This window comes from Furipterus horrens, unplaced genomic scaffold (genome assembly GCF_987537825.1).
Source record: "Furipterus horrens unplaced genomic scaffold, mFurHor1.1.pri manual_scaffold_2, whole genome shotgun sequence".
Classification (NCBI taxonomy): domain Eukaryota; kingdom Metazoa; phylum Chordata; class Mammalia; order Chiroptera; family Furipteridae; genus Furipterus; species Furipterus horrens.
Window position 1 is genome coordinate 205,804,390 of NW_028327172.1, and position 17,797 is coordinate 205,822,186.

Sequence of the window (17,797 nt, forward strand, 5' to 3'; positions counted from 1 at the left end):
CTGATAGTTTTAAATGGATGAGTTCATGTTAACCTTTTTTTTTTTTTTTTAATATAATTTAGTCTTTTTAAAAAATATGTTATCCTGGATTTTGCTCCACTATTACTGTCTCTTATGCTATTTTGTCCTCCTGCGTCCAGGTGGCCCAGGACATTGGCAGGTATCACTGCCTACCTGCAGTGCACTCGGAACACCCACGGCAGTGGGATCTATCCCGGAAACCCACAGGACGAGAGAAAGGCTTGGCGCAGATGTGACCGAGGTGGCTTTTGGGCAGACGATGACTATTCTCGCTGCCAGTATGCAAACGATGTCACTAGAGTTCTCTATATGTTTAATCAGGTAACTAGAAGTTCTTCAGATTTGTCGAGTCTTCAGATTTACTGAGGTTGTTGATTAAACATGGGGTTCAAACCAAGTACGTAAGATCATTTTTTAAATATTAGTCAAGCTCATGGATTTGGCATTTCTACTTCCCCTGACTGATCTGTCTTCAGAATAAGGTCTCATCTTCGCAACTGCTATTCAGGGTCCTCTGTAGCGTCACTCTTTCCTGTCACCGCCTGACATGGTGCCTTTGTTTGAATACCTTTATTATCTGTATCCGCCAGGCAAAACTCCCAGCCATCCTTCACGTCTGCCTGGGAAGCCGCCTCTTGGGTTCCTTTTTATAATCCATTTGTCACAAGTGATCCCGTGCCATACCTGTGTCCCTCAGATGCCTTTTCCTGTCTTTGCTTTTATGTGTCTTTTATAAACCATACCAGCTGGAAGGTAATTTCTGTGTTACACATTTTCTAATGACCCTTAGCACCTAAGATGCCCTCTTTTTGCAATGGTTGGTGCCGAGTCCTGTGTAAGTCAATAAATAAACAAATGTAAAACATTGCTGGCAGTGCGCAGTGATACAGGTAAGTGCTAAATAAGTGACTCAAACTCCTTTGTGGGTTGGTATTGATCTCTCCCAGCTGGAGTGCTCCGGAAAGACTTTACCAAGCAATTGAGATTGAGTCTGGGTAGAATTTGGATAAGCAACGAGGAAGAGATGGTGGGGCATGCTTATATGATGTAGTTTTATGTATTATTACGTTTCATTCCGAGTTTTAAAAAAATTCCCCTCAGGTTAGTTTCCATTACAATTTTATTTTTCTCTGGTTTGAAAAAGCATTTTAAGGAGGTTATGGTGAATAAATGTTAAAAATTTAAATTCATTGCAGTGTTTTGAAATGTCAAAAATTTCGTTGATCAACTAGTTTGCTAAGTGCTTCTTTTGCCTTTTCAATGTAGATGCCTCTGAATCTTACCAACGCAGTGGCCACAGCCAGACAGTTACTGGCTTACACTGTGGAAGCAGCCAACTTTTCTGACAAGATGGATGTTATATTTGTGGCTGAAATGATAGAAAAATTTGGAAGGTTTACCAAAGAGGAAAAATCAAAAGAGGTATTTTTCTGGTTCTGAGTGAGTTCCGTATCGCAAGGCAACACATGGTCACGTGATAGACTTGAATCTCTATTTCTGAAGCCTGCTCATGGTTTGCTTTATTTGAACTAAATAAATACACTTCTTATGCCAAAAATTGTCATTGAGCAACTCATGCTCTGCCTGTTAGTGACCTTTCATTGGGAGGCCTAGAGGTGAACTACCAGTTCTTGGCCATTGCGGTACCGGGAGAAAGAACATTTGCCCCAGGTGGGCTTCCAGATCTCCCTTCTCCACACCCCTCTGTTCACTCTTTTTTAAAAAACAAATATTTATTTATTTGTTTGTTTATTTATTTATTTGTAGAGAGAGGGGAAAGGAGAAAGAGAGAGAGAGAAACATCGCTGTGTGGTTGCCTCTCACTCGTGCACCCAACTGGGGAGCTGACATGCAACCTAGTCATGTGCCCTGACTGGGAATTGAACCAGCAACACTTGTCTCAAAGGCCAATGCTCAATCCACTGAGCCACAGCAGCCAGGGCTTTGTTCACTCTTCTTAATAAGGTTTAGTCACCCAGATTGTGTGTTAAGTCACTTCATTCCTTTTGTAATGTCCCGGAGAAGTGCAGGTCTGTTTTAGGAACTTTCTTGACATTTCAAATGATTGGAATAGACAAGTTATGAACGCTGAGTGGCTTTGTAAAGCATTACATTTTAACAGGCCCTTTCTAAAATCTCTGACATGCCTGCCCACGTGATACCCTTTAAGGGAAAACATCGACTACAGCAGTTTTCAGAACGAATAAGCAGCAACTCATACTTTGAATGAGTTTGAAGACAGAGATTAACACATTCTTAAGCTTTTAAGTTCCCATCTGTGTGTGAACTGTATATATACTGTTTCTTTTGTGATGTAATTATTTATATAAAAGTGAATTTTAGAGGTAGGAGAAACCTAGGTCAAGTCATAAACTGAAGCCTAAGTGAAATTAAGTGATTTTCCCCCCAAGGTTATATAGCTAGGTTAGGTAGGGTGGGGCTGAAAACAGAAGCCAAGAAGCTTGACTGCCTAATCCAGGTTCCCTGCAGTTTCTCATCCACTTTCTAGTTCAGTGTTGCCCTGTCGTGATATTCCAAAATTACTCAGTATACACCTGTGAGGAAAACACTGTGTTAAACTAATTCTAGGTGTAGGACATCTCAGAACCATGAATATATTAAAAGATAAAAAGTAAGCCTTCTTTTCCTAAGTCACTTAAGCAAGGAATTTTTTTGGTAGGGTATCTTTTAATATCTTGCATTTCGAAGATACATTTTGAAAGTGCAGCCCTAGTATATTAGGCATTCTACTTGATAGGATGTAGCTATTAAGGGAAGGAAAATAGGTGTAGGTACATAAATAGGACTCAGGTAAGCACACCACTCGATAATGAGACAGCGTGTCGGGGTTGTTATCTGAACTTGAGACCACGATTTTGTAACGCACTCACCTGCTTTTGGACTGTGTCTCTGGGCCGCAGCCTGCTCCCTGTGGTAAGTCTTCTCGGCCCTGGGAACAGCTGTCTGGATCCTGGCTCTGGGGGAATTCTCTCCATTGTTGAGTATAATCACAGGCTAGCTGCCCGCATGATTACACGTCATTTGTGGAAGTGGGATGTTTTGAGTCTCTAGAGTAAGTGGAATGACATTTGGAATGTGCACATTGGAAAATGATTTTGCCACCAAACAATATGTGTGTATTCCCACGCCTCCCTGTTTTGATGGGAGGGACCTTTGCTCACCTCCCAGCACGTGAAGGGCAGAGCCGCGCCCGGAGGTGTATGCTTCACTGTGTTTGCTCGTGTGTGGTGTGAACTGTCTGCCTCTTTGGTGTGTGCTTAGGGGAAAGGCTCTTGATGATGACCGAAAGTGAATTGGGTTTCATGAGTTATTACCTAACCTTGGGCCCTTTACATTAAAAATGGGCATGATACCTGCTCTGCTGAACTTGTAAAATGTGTGTGCACGAGTGAGAAAATACAGGTTAAACTGATTTTGAACAATTGTTGCAAAGCTAGGATGTCATTTTGTAGGGTTAGGAAATTTAACACTGATGAACTCAGATACTAAGAATGAGGTCTTTAAAAACAAAACAGTGTTTTAGTTACTTCTCTAAAACTTAGAGCTTAATGTAGAGTATTGTCACTTTAATTGCTTGACAGGGAAGGTAAAGTTTGAATTACAGTCTCTGGAAACAAATGATGATAACTTTATTAAGTATAAATAGGAGAAACAGGAAATTATTCATGCAGGTTTGAAAAACTGAAGTATAAATGTAATATTACTCGTGATGCAGTGACGGGCATCCTGTTTGAATCTTTGCAAAGTTAAACCAAAGACCATAGCTTTCCCCTTTTATTAGTATCGTAAAGCGAAATCATGAGGGTTAAGGAAGGCATCATTTTAAGTTCCTTACTACCGCATAAAATTATGCCAAGGTATCCTAAAATGCGTATAGCTTAATTAGACAAATAATGAAATTGATTTTTGCTTTATGTCCAAAAAGTTACCTTGCTGTGGCTAATTTCACAGCTGAAATATTGGGAAGCAGTTGCCTTTTAACCTGGGGGTGAATCTTGCCAACCCAAGCTGGCCTTCTGTGGTGAGGGTGGGTACTAAAAGCTATCATGCTGCCGGGCCTAAGTGCTGTATTTAGTGGGGTCTTTTAAAAGCAGCTGAAGGCTGTCAGGTAGAGTAAGCGTCTGTTCCATGTTCAGGAGGGTGATGAAAACATTATGTATCCATTTCAGTAGATGAGAAAGTATTAGAGATTAGATTTGGTTGCATTATAGTCCCCTTGCTGTGCCCCAACTGAAATACAGCACTGGGGCACGCACCTACCACTGGTTTACTCCAGAGTCCGTTGGGCACATTTTTACGCACAGGTTTAAAAAATATATAAAAGTACTTGTATTTATTCATTTTCAAATGTAATTACTTCTGTATTGGCCATTTTGTTTCTTGTCTATTTTCCATGTTTCCGATTTTTTTTTTTTTTTCCTTCATCTTGTCAGACTTTTCTGTATTGTTCAGCACTTCAGAGACCCAGCTTCCTGGCTTCGTGATCCTTTTCAGAACGCTGTTTCTCACACTTGACCCTGCTTCTGTACCACCTGCAGGGTGTGTTGAACAAAATTTGCAGTGGGGCCTGAGAATTTGCGGGTCTAGTTAAGTTCCAGGTCATGCCGGGGCAGCGTGTCTTTGAGAAAGGCAGAGGCTTGGAGAACCACTAGAGTATCTTCGTATTCTATAGGTACCTACTTCAAAATGTTTTCCTTTGGGGTTAACTTTTAAAAACTTTTCAGACACTTTTTTATTGGAACATTATAAAAGTATAGGAGAGAGAATATTTTTGTTACCACCTATGTTATATCTTTCACCTTCAACAATTTTCAGTATTTACCAGTCTTATTTCATTCATCCATTTATTTCCTTTGCCTTCTATCCTGCCTTTATTTTTTCATGTTTTCCCCCCCTTTCTCTTTTTTTTCCCTTCTTTCCTTCTTCTCCTTCTCTCTCTCTGTCTCTGTCACCCCCTCCCTCCTTCCCTTCCTCCTTCCTACTCTTCTCCTTTCTTTTTTCCATTCTTTTTCTGGATCATTTAATAGTGAATTCTGCATGTCGTATTTTATCCATAATTTTTCTACAGTATAAGGAGCTTTAAAATAGAATCATGATATTATTATGTCACCAAAATGAGCCTCTAAGTTCTTAATATCAACTATCTAGTCCATGTTCCGTTTTCCTTGATGATGTTTTTTCTTATATGTAGACCTTGTTTCTGGTTACCTCATTTGGTGTGTGGGATTTGTAGACAGACCGTTATGTCACCAGAAAATAACAGTCAGTTTTTCTGTTCCTATATAAAATGATTTTTGTTTTTGTTCTGGTTATACTTGGGTGATAACGGATAGAAATGTAAATGGTCTAATTTGTCATTTTTAAGAGTGATAGTTGTTTTATTCTGCCAAGTGCCAAGGGTCAGGGTAACAGATCACTTTAACATTGGTCCTCAGCTTGAAGTTTTTTAGACCATGGAAGTCATATGAAGTCTGACCTCAGTCCTGTGTGAAGGTCAACTTGACTTTATAAGTTGTCAGGGAAGTGACTTTTTACTGCCCTCACCCTTGGGCCAAGGTCAAAACAGGCACTTAGCAAGTTTCCTTGATGTTCTCTTTTGTCTGTGGGCTGATTGCGCGCTGGTTTGCCCTGACCCTGAGGTACTGTCCTTGGTTGTCAGCTCTGTGCACTGACTTCTCCTGTAAGGCCTGTGTTGGCGGGTCCCAGGCCCTGTATGGACATCACAGTGTAGTTCCTGGTCAGCTGGGTTCAACCCCAGAGTTTCCACATTGGCCTCTGGAGGAGTCTTTGTTTCCTGCCTGGTCAGTGACGCATTTAAAAAGATAACTTTCTCCCCTTCAGCACTTTTCTCTTTTAGCAGGAGAATTGTCCAGAATACTTAGTTGGCTATTCTTCCAGAAAGGGAGATGCACATAGCTTTTTGTAATCAGAAAAAACAAAATCTGCTTCCAGTGGGAGAATTGGAGGAATCTAAGAGGTTAAGCTTTTCCATTTGTTGTGAAGGTATGGCTGAGGTCAGTTCCCACAAAATCCTGCCTCTCTGGACCACTGTACCTCACATGTCCTAGAATTTGTCACAAAAGTAACTCTGTCTGCCTGGGGGAAATGTTCCCCTTTCTGCTGATAATTGTAAAATTACCTTCATTGCCTTGACTAGAAACATACCAAGAATTGACTTTTCCCAGTCACAGCAGCTCTGCCATTGATGCATATTTTTAACTTGCCTCTCTTTTTTTTTTCTCTCTCTCTTTTTTAAATCTTTACCCAAGGATATGTTTATTGATGAGAAAGAGAGAGAGAGAGAGAGAGAGAGAGAGAGAGAGAGGAACATCAGTTGATTGCCTCCTGTACATGCCCCGAACAGGGGACTGGGGATCAACCCTTGGGTGTACAGGACAATGCTCCAACCGGAGTCACCTGGCCAAGGCTCTTTTTCTTCTCTTATGTCTGTATTTCCCACTCTTTATTTGTGTGTTCTTATAAAAAAAAATAATTATTTCAAAAACTTTACTAGACTACCTCAGATCCGTTCTAGAAGGTATGGAAGAATAAATGCAACATTATTCTCAGCATCTCATCTTTCCCCTCTTCCTTTCTCTCTTTTTTCTCCAGTTCCATCATCATCACCACCTTCCTGACTTCTGTCTCTTTAACTATACAGAGGTTTACTGTTTGCCATAGGTCCTGACGGTTACCCAGTAAGACCTCTTATTGACTGTAGACAGCTCAGCCAAGCAGCAGCTGCTGAGAAGCTAGTCATGCAATCCCCACACCCTCAGGACACCGGAGCTTGTTAAGAGTGACATAAACACACTTCTAAAACTTGACTGTCACAAAAGAGCAGTTTCTTCATTTAAAAGTAATCAAAGCAGTAACATACCTTAAGATAGGCGTCATCTCAACATGATCATTTGTAACTGGGAGAAAATAATGAAGAATACTTGAACTTTAATAACATCAGCTGCTATTATTGTTATGATTTAGTCAAGTTGGGACTACACGTCAGTTCCCGTGGGTCCCATTCCCATCTTAGCTGCCCCGGAACCACTGCCTTGCTTGCGGCCTCAACCACGCTTGTGTCTGCAGGTCTTGCTTTTGTGGTTATGAGGATCAACAAGGGTACCCCCTGCTACTCTAGGCTTGAAAGAAGAAGTCTGGCGAGGGCCTACAAGGGTCTAGATCCTTCGGTTTTTCTCCAAAAAAGGCGTGGATTGCTTAATGCCGTTATCTGTCTTCTGTTTTATTTTTTCTCTTAAGTTGCTATGTTATGAGATGTTCCAAGCACTTTTCATAGGATTCTTGATCTCATTTCACAAAGGAGCAGACTGAGTCTTGGAGAGGCTAATAATTTGCTCATGGACATCTAACCTGTGACACAGTTGAAATCTTAACCCAGGAATATTTAACTCCCAGACACATAGACATTCTGCCTTCACCATGACATTACACTCCTACTACATTAAAATGAAATATCAAGTTTAGTAGTATCTTATGTATTTCATATACGAGTATATAAAATTTATGAAATTTACAGATGATTCTGGTCTTGTTTTTATCAGAATTTCAGTCATATGCACAGGGGTGGGCAAAGGGAGGTTTACAGTTATGACTACATGAAACAGAGTTCATTCTGCTCTTGTAATTATCTTAACCTTCATGTCTTTTTCCATACGAACACCTTCTGCCCATCCCTGTATTGAGAACAAGAACTGTTCTGTCTCTTAAAACAGATGACATTTAACATTTTCCTTGTTACTAATGTGGCATTTTCATCCTTTACCCTTTATCTTTGATCAAGTGTGTTCGCACGTATTTTCATTTGATCCTGACCGTTCAGTGTGACAGGTGGAAGAGCAGGTGCGTGCTTCCTTCTGACCTTCTGTGGTGGGAATGGCCTTCAGGGAATGAGGTCAAGGAGAAACAAATGCTTTCTGATGCTGGCCGCAGTTTTTAAGCTCTCTGTGTGTGTCCCATTTCAGGAGCACGTTTTTAGCCCAGTGTGATTTTTCATGCACTATTATCCCTTCTGTGCCCTTTTTGTCACTATGAAGGATTCAGAGCTGCTTCCCTAACCCGGCTACACAAGCACACAGCACTTCATGATCACCTGCTCTAGGGAAGATGTTGGCATCAAATCTTTTTCTTTAGTGCTTAGCCATTTAGAATGAAGTAATGAGAAACGTAGCTTCTTCTCAGCTAAGACAATCACTCTAGTTAACTGCATACCTGCTTAGAGATGTTTCTTTTCTTTATAATTTTTAACACCTTAAATTCCATCACTGGCATTATCGGGTGAGCCTTAGCAGCAATTCTTTGATCATGTAATAATCACAGTTTTTCAGTAGAGATGCTGTATCTATCAGGTTTCATGTTGCATCCTTATAAAGTTTGTACATTCAAAACTTTTAAGAAAGTATAAAACAATAAGTCTATTTGTAATTGTGCTAATTTGTAAATGCTTCCTTAGAGTAGAATCGGGATTTTCCTGTACTTTTTCTTTTTAAGTTTTTGTAGCCAATGGGGATTTCTTTTCCTGAGAGCCAGAGAGCCTATTTTACCACATCATCTCTTTTACCCTGTTTATTTTTTTGCATAAAAGTTTGAAATAACAATAGGTAAAAATAATAAAGAAAAACTTAGCCAAGTTATTCCTTTTGCGAGGTGGTGGTTATTTTTCTAATTGCTGTATAGACAGCAGATTGACATATTCAGTAACTGGCATATCGGAGCTGCTACCCACTTTCCTAACTTCAGAAATAAGGGCTTCTGTTAGAATGATATTCAACCCCATGCCTATTTATTAGGAATCAGTACTAGGATGCTAGTGTCCCCTGAACTGTGCAGGCAGGCTCGGAATTCTGCAAAGCTTCGTTCTAGGCTCTTCCTAATCCTCATCAGTTGACACTATTAATGTCTTGGGTTTGGGGAAAATGCCCCTTGAGAATGTGCAAGTCCAGTAAAATAGGGGGTTTGAATTAAATTCCATTACTTTTCATCGTACGTTACTCTGCTTATTTCCTTCATTGCAGTTATAATCTAAATCACCTTTTAAAAATGTATTGACTTCATATTTTCTTCACTAGATTATAAGCTCCAAAATAGAGCTTGTGTCTTCCTTCCTCTGTTCAGAACAGTGTCTCTTCGGTCCTCAGTAAATATTTCGTCAGTGAGTGAATGAGTATTATATACCTATAGACTTTTTATACCAGGGGTTGTACTAGTGAATGAGGATATAAATGTAAGTAGGACACTGAGTTGCCCCTGCCCTCAAGGTGTTTACATTGAAAATAAAATAAGGAAAGAACTGTGATGCACTGTGTGAAGGGCAATACAAAGTCAGTAAACTTCTTTTAATGGGGTGAAGTGGCAGGATGAGGAGGAAGAGGCAGTTTTGCTGGGCACATTGGCCCTGTTTATATATGAACACAGACTTCAAAAATGCTCCCTTCTAACACTTCTTGATCCTGTTGTCTTCAAAGAGAGCCTGTATTGTGATTCAAATGGTTAAAAAAAAAGGAGCAATAAAATTACCAGGAGAGCTCACATTTTTTGAGTGCTTGCCGCGTGCCAGGCATGGTTTCAGGAGTCTTATGTGTATGATTGGAACTTAAGCTGCACAATATTCAGAACAGACAGGATTGTTATTTTCCACATTATACAAATAAAGGCCAGTAAGCGAGGATACGTGGCCAGGGAAGTTAGGGGTTGGGGTTTGAAGTCCTGTTCTTCGTCCCGGTACTTACTATAGTTATTTCAATCCGTGGTTTCAGGGTTGGTGTCTGGTGGGTTTCCACAGGCCTGTCTTTGTGAAGGACTCTGGGTGGGATAGACTGAATTTTTTCCAGGCCCACCTCAGCCCTCATAATTATACATCCTGGGAAGATGAGTAGATGCAGAACGGGCGGGGAAGCTCCCCTGGGATCTTCTGTGATGATCAAAAGACTTCTGCTGAAACAGCCTTGGCTTTCTGGCTCAGCTTTGGGGCCTCACACCTTTGATGCATACGTCTTGATTAGAGAACCAGCCAGCTCCTAAATCCTCTGAACCCACCCCTGGAATGCTTTTGTTGTTCTTTCTGCTGTAGATTTCCCTCTTATGAACATTTTGCTCAATACCAACCCCCCCTTGACACTGGTCTGTCTCATTAGCCTACACGTTCAGTGCATTTCTCTGACATGGGACATTCAAGTCAGCATCAACAATCGTCCATAGACAGTTCACTGGCATTGCTGAAAGATGCTTGAATCTCTAAGTTATGAACTAAGCTAATGACAAGAATTCAGTCCTAGCTCAGTCCATAACTCAGTAAAACAAACAATGCAAAAGTGAACACCTCTTCGGATCCATTCATTTCATGGCACTGGGTCTTAAAGGGAAGGGCAAGTTCATTCAAGGTAGAGGAAGCTGCATGTGCAAAGACATGCAATAACCCTGCATAGGTAGGAACTTCCTGTGGTTGGACACATCTAGAGTTTTGAATAGCACCGGATACTAAAGAGCTGGGCAGTGATTATTTCTTAGTAATAATACTAAGCTAACAGGCACAAAGAAGTGTTCATAAATGATTTTCCACACAGAGTTTAGATCTTTTTATATTGGGACCATGTGATGTCTTTTCCATCCTCTTGATTAATTTGTCTTCCCCCTTTCTTGATTCAAGTACCACATGCCAGTCTTTTCACAAATGATTTGGTGATTATGTGACCTAAATATTACCAAACGACCGCCATCGAAGGGGCTGTTCATATCCGCAAAGGTTTTAACGAGAAGCAAGTACAGTGCCTGTTGGGTTTTCACTGGGAAATTTAGACTGCAGGCCGGTCTGGGTGTCTCATGAGGATGTTGATGGCGTAAAACAGCCTGTGTTAGATGCTTCTTTTCCCTCTTCACACCTGCCAGCTCGGTGACGTGATGGTGGACATTGCAAGCAACATCATGCTGGCTGATGAGCGCGTCCTGTGGCTGGCGCAGAGGGAGGCAAAAGCCTGCAGCCGGATTGTCCAGTGCCTGCAGCGGATCGCTACCCACCGCCTGGCCAACGGAGCACACGTTTACTCCACAGTAAGCACACCGTCATTCTGGAATCCTAAGAAAAGAAGCCCTAGGCTTAAAAAAAACAAAATTTTAAGGGGACTTTGTTCATGTTTGGTAATTAGAACCATGCCTTGCCTGTGGAGTAGGCATGGACTTAATAACCATCCTTAAAACTGGGGACGTTGTGTGGTCCTCAGACCTCACAGTAAATGTTGGCATCTTCCTGGATGTGAAAGGTGAGTGCCTTCCTGTGCCCTCTCTGGCCGGGTTCTGATGGACGGGAATGATGCTGGCAGTCCTCCAGACGTGGGGGAGGCATCCGTGTCAGCATGTCCTACATGTGGTGGACCTCTGAGTTCAGTCTCACTCTCGAATTTCTTAAAATTGTTGGGGCAGGTGCCATCTTCTTTCTGGTGATTTTCTGGCTTACTTTGAGCATCTTTTCATCTACTACTATTTAGACTAGCACCTCCCTTTTCTTTCCTTTTTAAAAATTTTTTAATTGAATTTATTGGGTGACATTGGTTTGTAAAATGATACAGGTTTCAGGTATTCAACTCTATATTACATCTTCTGTATATTGGATTGTGTGTTCACCACCGCAAGTCAAGTCTCCCTTTATCACCATTTATTCCCCGTTGACCTTCTTATACCTCCCCTTGCCCCCTTTCTGTCTGGTAATCACCATACTGTTGACTGTGTATACCGTGTATATGAGTTTTTGTTTTTTGGTTTTTGGGTTTTTTTTTTTTTTGCTTTATCCCTTCACCTTTTTCACCCATCCCACCGACCTCACCTCTGGCAGCGTCGGTCTTTTCTCACTCTCTATGAGTCTGTTTCTATTTTGTTTGTTCGTTTATTTTGGTAAGTAGATTTCACATAGAAGTGAAATCATACCACCGGTATTTGTCTTTCTCTGACTGGCTTATTGCGCTAGCATAATGTTCTTCGGGTCCACCCACGATGTTGCCAAAGGTAAGATTTTTGTTTTTGGTGACGGAGTAGTATTCATTGTGTAAAGGTACCACAGCTTTGTATCTACTCATCTTTTGATGAGCACTTGGGCTGCTTCCAAGTCTTTGCTATCCCTAAGCAATGCTGCCATGAACATAGGGGTGCATCATATTCTTTCAAATTAGTGTTTCAGTTTCTTTGGATATGTTCCCGGAAGTGGAATCTCTGGGACATAGGCAGCTCTATTTTTAATTTTTTGAGGTAGCCCCACACTGCTTTCCACAGTGGCTGCACCGGTCTGCATTTCCCCTGACAGTGCATGAAGGGTTTCTTTTCTCCACATCCTCTCCAGCCCTTGTTTGTTGATTTGTTAACAATGGCCATTCTAACAGATGTGAGATGATATCTGCTGGTGGTTTTAGTGTGCATTTCTCTGATGATGAGTGGTGTTGAGTATCTTTTCATTTGCCTATGGGCCGTCTGTATGTCTATTCAGGTCCTTTGCTGATTTTTTCATTTGATTGTTTGTTTTTTTGGTGTTGAATTGTATAAGTTCTTTATAAATTTCGAATATTAACTCCTTATCAGTTGTATCATTGCAAATATGTTCTATTCAGTCTCTCACAATTTTCTGAAGTCAGTCTTTTACATCCTTGGTATTTTTCCTAGGTATTTGTTGTGGGGGGGGGGCAATTATAAGTGGAATTACTTTTTTTAGTTTCCCTTTCTGATAGTTCATTATCAGTGTATATAAATGCAACAATTTCTGTGTATTTATTTTGTATACTGCTACTTTACTGAGTTTATTTATCAGTTTTAGTAGTTTCTTGGTGCAGTCGTAAGGCTCACTATATAGAATATAATGACAGAAGCCCCTTTGGAGTGAGCCTGTGTAAAATTTTTATCTGTGCAGCTTAGATCACCCTGTAAAAGAAAAAAGTGACTATGTCATGAAGCGCTGAACAAGGCGACTTTTCAGTGTGTTTCGCAAACCCCTATTACTCTTCCTTAGTACTGTGACCAGTTACAGGGATCCACTGATATCTCTAGCTGACCTTTTAATTGACTTTGAATTTATCTGATCCTCCACACTTCCTGGCCTGTTCTCTTCCTCTTCACTGATATCTTTATATTTTGGGGCATCCTTAATTTCCAGCATCTTTTTTTTTTTTAATTCTGCCATCTATCAACATAGAGTCTTTGTTTTATAAGAACCTGAATTCTTTGTTTAGTAAGAACCTGAGTTCACTTTTAATGTATGTACTGTTTCATGTTTGAAAATTCATTGAAAGTGCTTTTTCTCCCGTTTTATAAATCTTTTATAACTCCTGTTTGGTTGACTTTTGAAGTATTCACCCAACATTGCTCTGGAAGCTTATGTCATCAAGGCCACTGGCTTCACTGGGATGACATGTACCGTGTTCCAGAAAGTGGCTGCTTCTGACCGCACAGGCCTCTCAGACTACGGGAGGCGGGATCCGGATGGAAACCTGGATAAGCAGCTGAGCTTCAAGTGCAATGTTTCAAATACATTTTCAAGTCTGGCGCTCAAGGTATGTTGATGGTCTAGAATCATTTAAGGCCTTTTACAGTTGAATAGAATCCTCAAAATGTTTTGCTTTTGCAAAGTAACCTTATTAAAAGTTACTTCAGGGGAGAGATTTTTGGTATTTGTTTTGCTGTTGTTTTAAATAAATTCAGACCAGGAAGGAACACATTACGACTTTCATGGGCCTAGGCATTTTGGCCCTTTGGACTGCTTTCTCCACACACAAAAAAATCAAGTTATATTTTACTGCTGGAGCGGTAAGAAGATGAATATATTAATGTTACATATTAAAACATTTTCTCTGACCTTAAATTTTATTTTTATTGCTCCTGATTTTAAAGACATGAAAATATTGAGTGCCCTTGGCATTGTGCCTATTGGACCTAGTGGGAAATCGGCCTGAGATAGGGCAGTTAATCAGGCAGTCCGTAAGTCAAGATCTTTGGCAAGGAAGTCAGATGTGATATGTCTTCAGAAAATGTGTGTTTTATTGCAGTAAGCAAAATTAAAAGCTTTTTTATTGATTTTTAAAATGTTGGGTTTAGACGTGTTTCATTCAACTACACTGAAGCTCGCCTGGAACCACATTTTCTCCTTCAGCTCGGTGTGGCCGTGTGCAGCTGTGTGCTCTGTGGATTTTAATTACTAAGTACTTCCTTTGTTTCTATCTTGTTTTTGAAGTATATCACAAACAGGACTGCAGTCGCTTTGAGGGCTGCATAATAATTGATGAACTAGGTGTTAGGTGTCGATGCATTGTGCGAGCTCAATAATATTGAATGAATGAATGAGTGAGTGAGTGAAAAATTAATGCATTTTGTCATACCTTACCTGGTGACCTCCATAGGGAAAGCCAATTTGCTAAATTTAGAAAGAGCCCATTTCCCCCACCACGCAAGGCAATCTCAACTAGGTCAGAATGTCTAATGATCATAGTTTTACTTGGTTCCATATACTCAGAGGAAAAGTGTCAAGATGTATTTGTTATTCTTTTTCTCTGTGAGAGTACTTGCTGTACCCAGCAATGCTACTGGAGACCTGCTCCTTTCCTTAACACATTTTTTACTGGTAAAGACATCCACACAAGGAATAGAGCCATGGTGGGTATGGCTCAATTGAGTGCCGACCTACGAATTGAGGGGTAGCCGGTTTGATTCCTGGGTGGGGCACAGGCCTGAGTTGGGGAAGGGGGGCCCAGTTGGAGGTATGCGAGAGGCAACCGATCGATGTATCCTCTCACACATCAATGTTTCTTTCACTTTCTTTCTCCCTCCTTTTCCCTCTTTCTAAAAATGGATAAATAACTTTGTTTAAAAAATTCTTTTAATTTTTTTAAAGGAATAGAAACAGCATCACAACAAGCCCATCAGAGGAAGGTGTGTGTCTTTGAGAAGCACTTAAAATAGATGAATCGTTCTATCTTAGGGGATCGTAGTTGGTAGAAAGGGATTAAAAAAATAGTGAAATCCTATACATTTAATCAATTTCACAACCTACCTGTCTGGGGAAGAAAAGTTTCTACTTACTAAAGTAGAAAACTTTAAATGAACACCCAAATTTGTCAATCTTGTACTGTTCTATCCTTCTAAGATCATCTTGTGGCCAGAAACCAAGGACACGTTATGTTATTATTCATGCTTCATATATGGACGCGATTAAACTGAGAAAAAGGGGAATGTATCTTCCGTGACACAAAACCGGTTCAATATTTTAATGTCAACAGCTCAAAATGCTTTAGCACTTAAACAGAAAACTTTGTATTTATACTAGGACAATTTATACTCTGTGTGTTTGCTTTTTTTTTTTTTTTTAATGCCTTGAATATAGCACTAACTAGACAACTCGAACATCCAATAATTGATTATACCACCTTCAGTGGGAAAATATGCTAGCATAGGAAGCTAAACCCTTAAAAATGCAGTCCTTAGCAATATGGGAACCTTACCTGAGCTGCTTTCTACATGTTTCTTGAATCTCTCTCTTTCCCTTTTTACTGACCATCCCAGCCTGGTTTGGAGACGCTTCCATTCTCTGTTGACCAAACCACTGTTACCTGTTGAGTCTCTGTCTCCAGGCTGTTCCGTAAACATTCATCCTTCTCACGTAGTTTAGTCTACCTAGGGCTGCTCTTTGGCCCACCAGTACCCGTACAGCCATGCCAGTTAGTAAATCACTGAAATACTTCCTTACCTCTAGCAAGCAGCTGTTGCCACGGGCATCCCGAGTGCCGCTGCAGCCCCGCTCATCCTTCTCCTGGGGACACCGCCCAGAGCTGTCTGGCGCCTGTAGGGCCGGGCATCTGGGAGCCTACCCCACCGTGGGGTTGGTGTGTGTGTGCATCACTTCAGGGTGTTCATATTGTGAACATTGTCCTGGATCTACCCAACATGGACATTGACCTTGTCCCCTCCCTGATAACTACCTCCTGTCTTTCTGGAGGCCGGCTCTCGGTTGGCTTTGCCCCTTGGCATTTACCCCTTGCTCCATGTCTCTTCCTACCTCCTCTTCCGTTTTGCCAGTGACAACAAACTTCCCTTGCTTCCTCTCCCAACCACTGGCCATTCTCAGGCCGGGCTCCTGCTACTGCATCTGCTAGAATTTTCTCTTCCTTGCCTTCCCTCCTCAGCTCCTCGGTTGTGTGTTAACACCCAGCAGAAATGTTAACCTTCAGAGAGTCTTAGCTAACTCCATCCTGTCTGTCCTTACCTCTCCCGTCCTTATGTCCTTTATTTTTGTACCTCACTCTGCTCCTAACACTCTGCTCATCTCTCCTCCTACACTGGACTGAGGATTATACGAGGTCAGAGCTAGTGCTAAAGTCAGCGATGATTCCAAGGCCTGGCTCAGGTGTCCCGCCAGTTTGTCATGACTCTCAAAGCACCAAATGAAATATTTTTTGTAACCAAATACTTTTCTTCGACTATTGGCACCGTAATTCAGATATGTTAGTGTCACAAAACATTACCTGTTTTTGATGTACTCCTAAAAGCTTTTAGAAATTTTTGGTGTTTTGAATTAAGGTGTATTGTATCCAGAAAGAACCAGTTCTTTAAACCTTTCTTGGCTGTAATTTAGAAATTAGTTTTTCTCTACGTATCTCCTATTTCCCTCGTGTCAGACATCTAGGGCTTTAAAGCCCACCTGAAGTCCTTCTAATTTTACAGACCGGTTATGTACGTCCGTTCACTTTCTGCCCTTTTCGGCGCCCTCTGCACCACCCCTGCTTGGTGAAATTCCTGCTGCCCTCCCTCTAAGAGTTCTTCCTCAGCGTTCATCACTGCCTATTAGTCCCATGATGCTTTGTTCATTCTCCAGGATAAGTAGAGGCTGATGTGATGGTGAGTTGAATTATAGGGAGACTAAGAATGTGACCTTTATCTGCAGCAGGACAGCCTAGATTCACATTCTGCTGCCCCAGGTAATAGTTGTGCAAACTTGGGCAAGTACTTCACCTCTCTGATGTCAGTTCCTCGTCTGTTCCACAGGAATCGTGAAATGGTGCTTCAAGGGTTACTAAGAGGATTAAATGAGGCAAATGTATAGACAGTTACAACAGTCCTGGCCCAGAGTAAGAACGTAATAAATGTTAGCTCTTCCTATTACCATTTTCTATTATTGTGGTCTCTCTCTCGTTAAATTGTGACTCTCTGAGGGCAGGCAGTATGGCTTACTTCGTTGTGTATCTAGATTCTGCACAGTGCCAAGCACAGAGTAATCAAACATTCAGTAAATGTTATTGAATAAAAGTTATCATCCATACTTAATTAGCAAAGAAAGGCAGTTAAAAAATTAATTCTAAAGGCAAACATAATCCCTGTTCCTCTTGAGCAGTGAGATACTCAGAAGGTGGCATGAAGTTCAAAACTAATTATAGACAAGAAAATAATTAGGATGTGTCATTATATCTACCTGTTTAAATTTGAGTGTGTAGTCAAAAAACATGGAGAAATTAGTATTTTATTCTTTTAAATCAGGTGGCTCTTTGACTCTTTTCTAATTTTATTGCTAGAATTCTATAGACTTAAACAAATTAGGATTTGAGGGAAATTTAATTTATTAATTACATGGTGGTAGGACTCCAGATTGGTTTGTACGGAATGACGTTAAAATCTAGAAGTATTTGAGTTAACATCACCTATGATACTTACCATTTTCTTCTTTGCTTAATGTCATTGTAAGACAAGAAACACACAATGAATTTAGCAGTTTAGCAAATAA

At 40.7% G+C, this 17,797-nt stretch overlaps 1 protein-coding gene across 1 annotated transcript in view; it reads left to right on the plus strand.

Moving 5' to 3' along the window:
* ADGRA3 (adhesion G protein-coupled receptor A3) overlaps window positions 1–17,797 on the plus strand; it is a 99,475-nt gene that overhangs the window by 54,757 nt on the left and 26,921 nt on the right. The window contains exons 9-12 of the mRNA XM_090267020.1: window positions 141–342; window positions 1,288–1,443; window positions 10,942–11,103; window positions 13,380–13,583. Coding sequence (XP_090123146.1) covers window positions 141–342; window positions 1,288–1,443; window positions 10,942–11,103; window positions 13,380–13,583 — 724 coding nt within the window. The remainder of the gene's footprint in view (window positions 1–140; window positions 343–1,287; window positions 1,444–10,941; window positions 11,104–13,379; window positions 13,584–17,797) is intronic.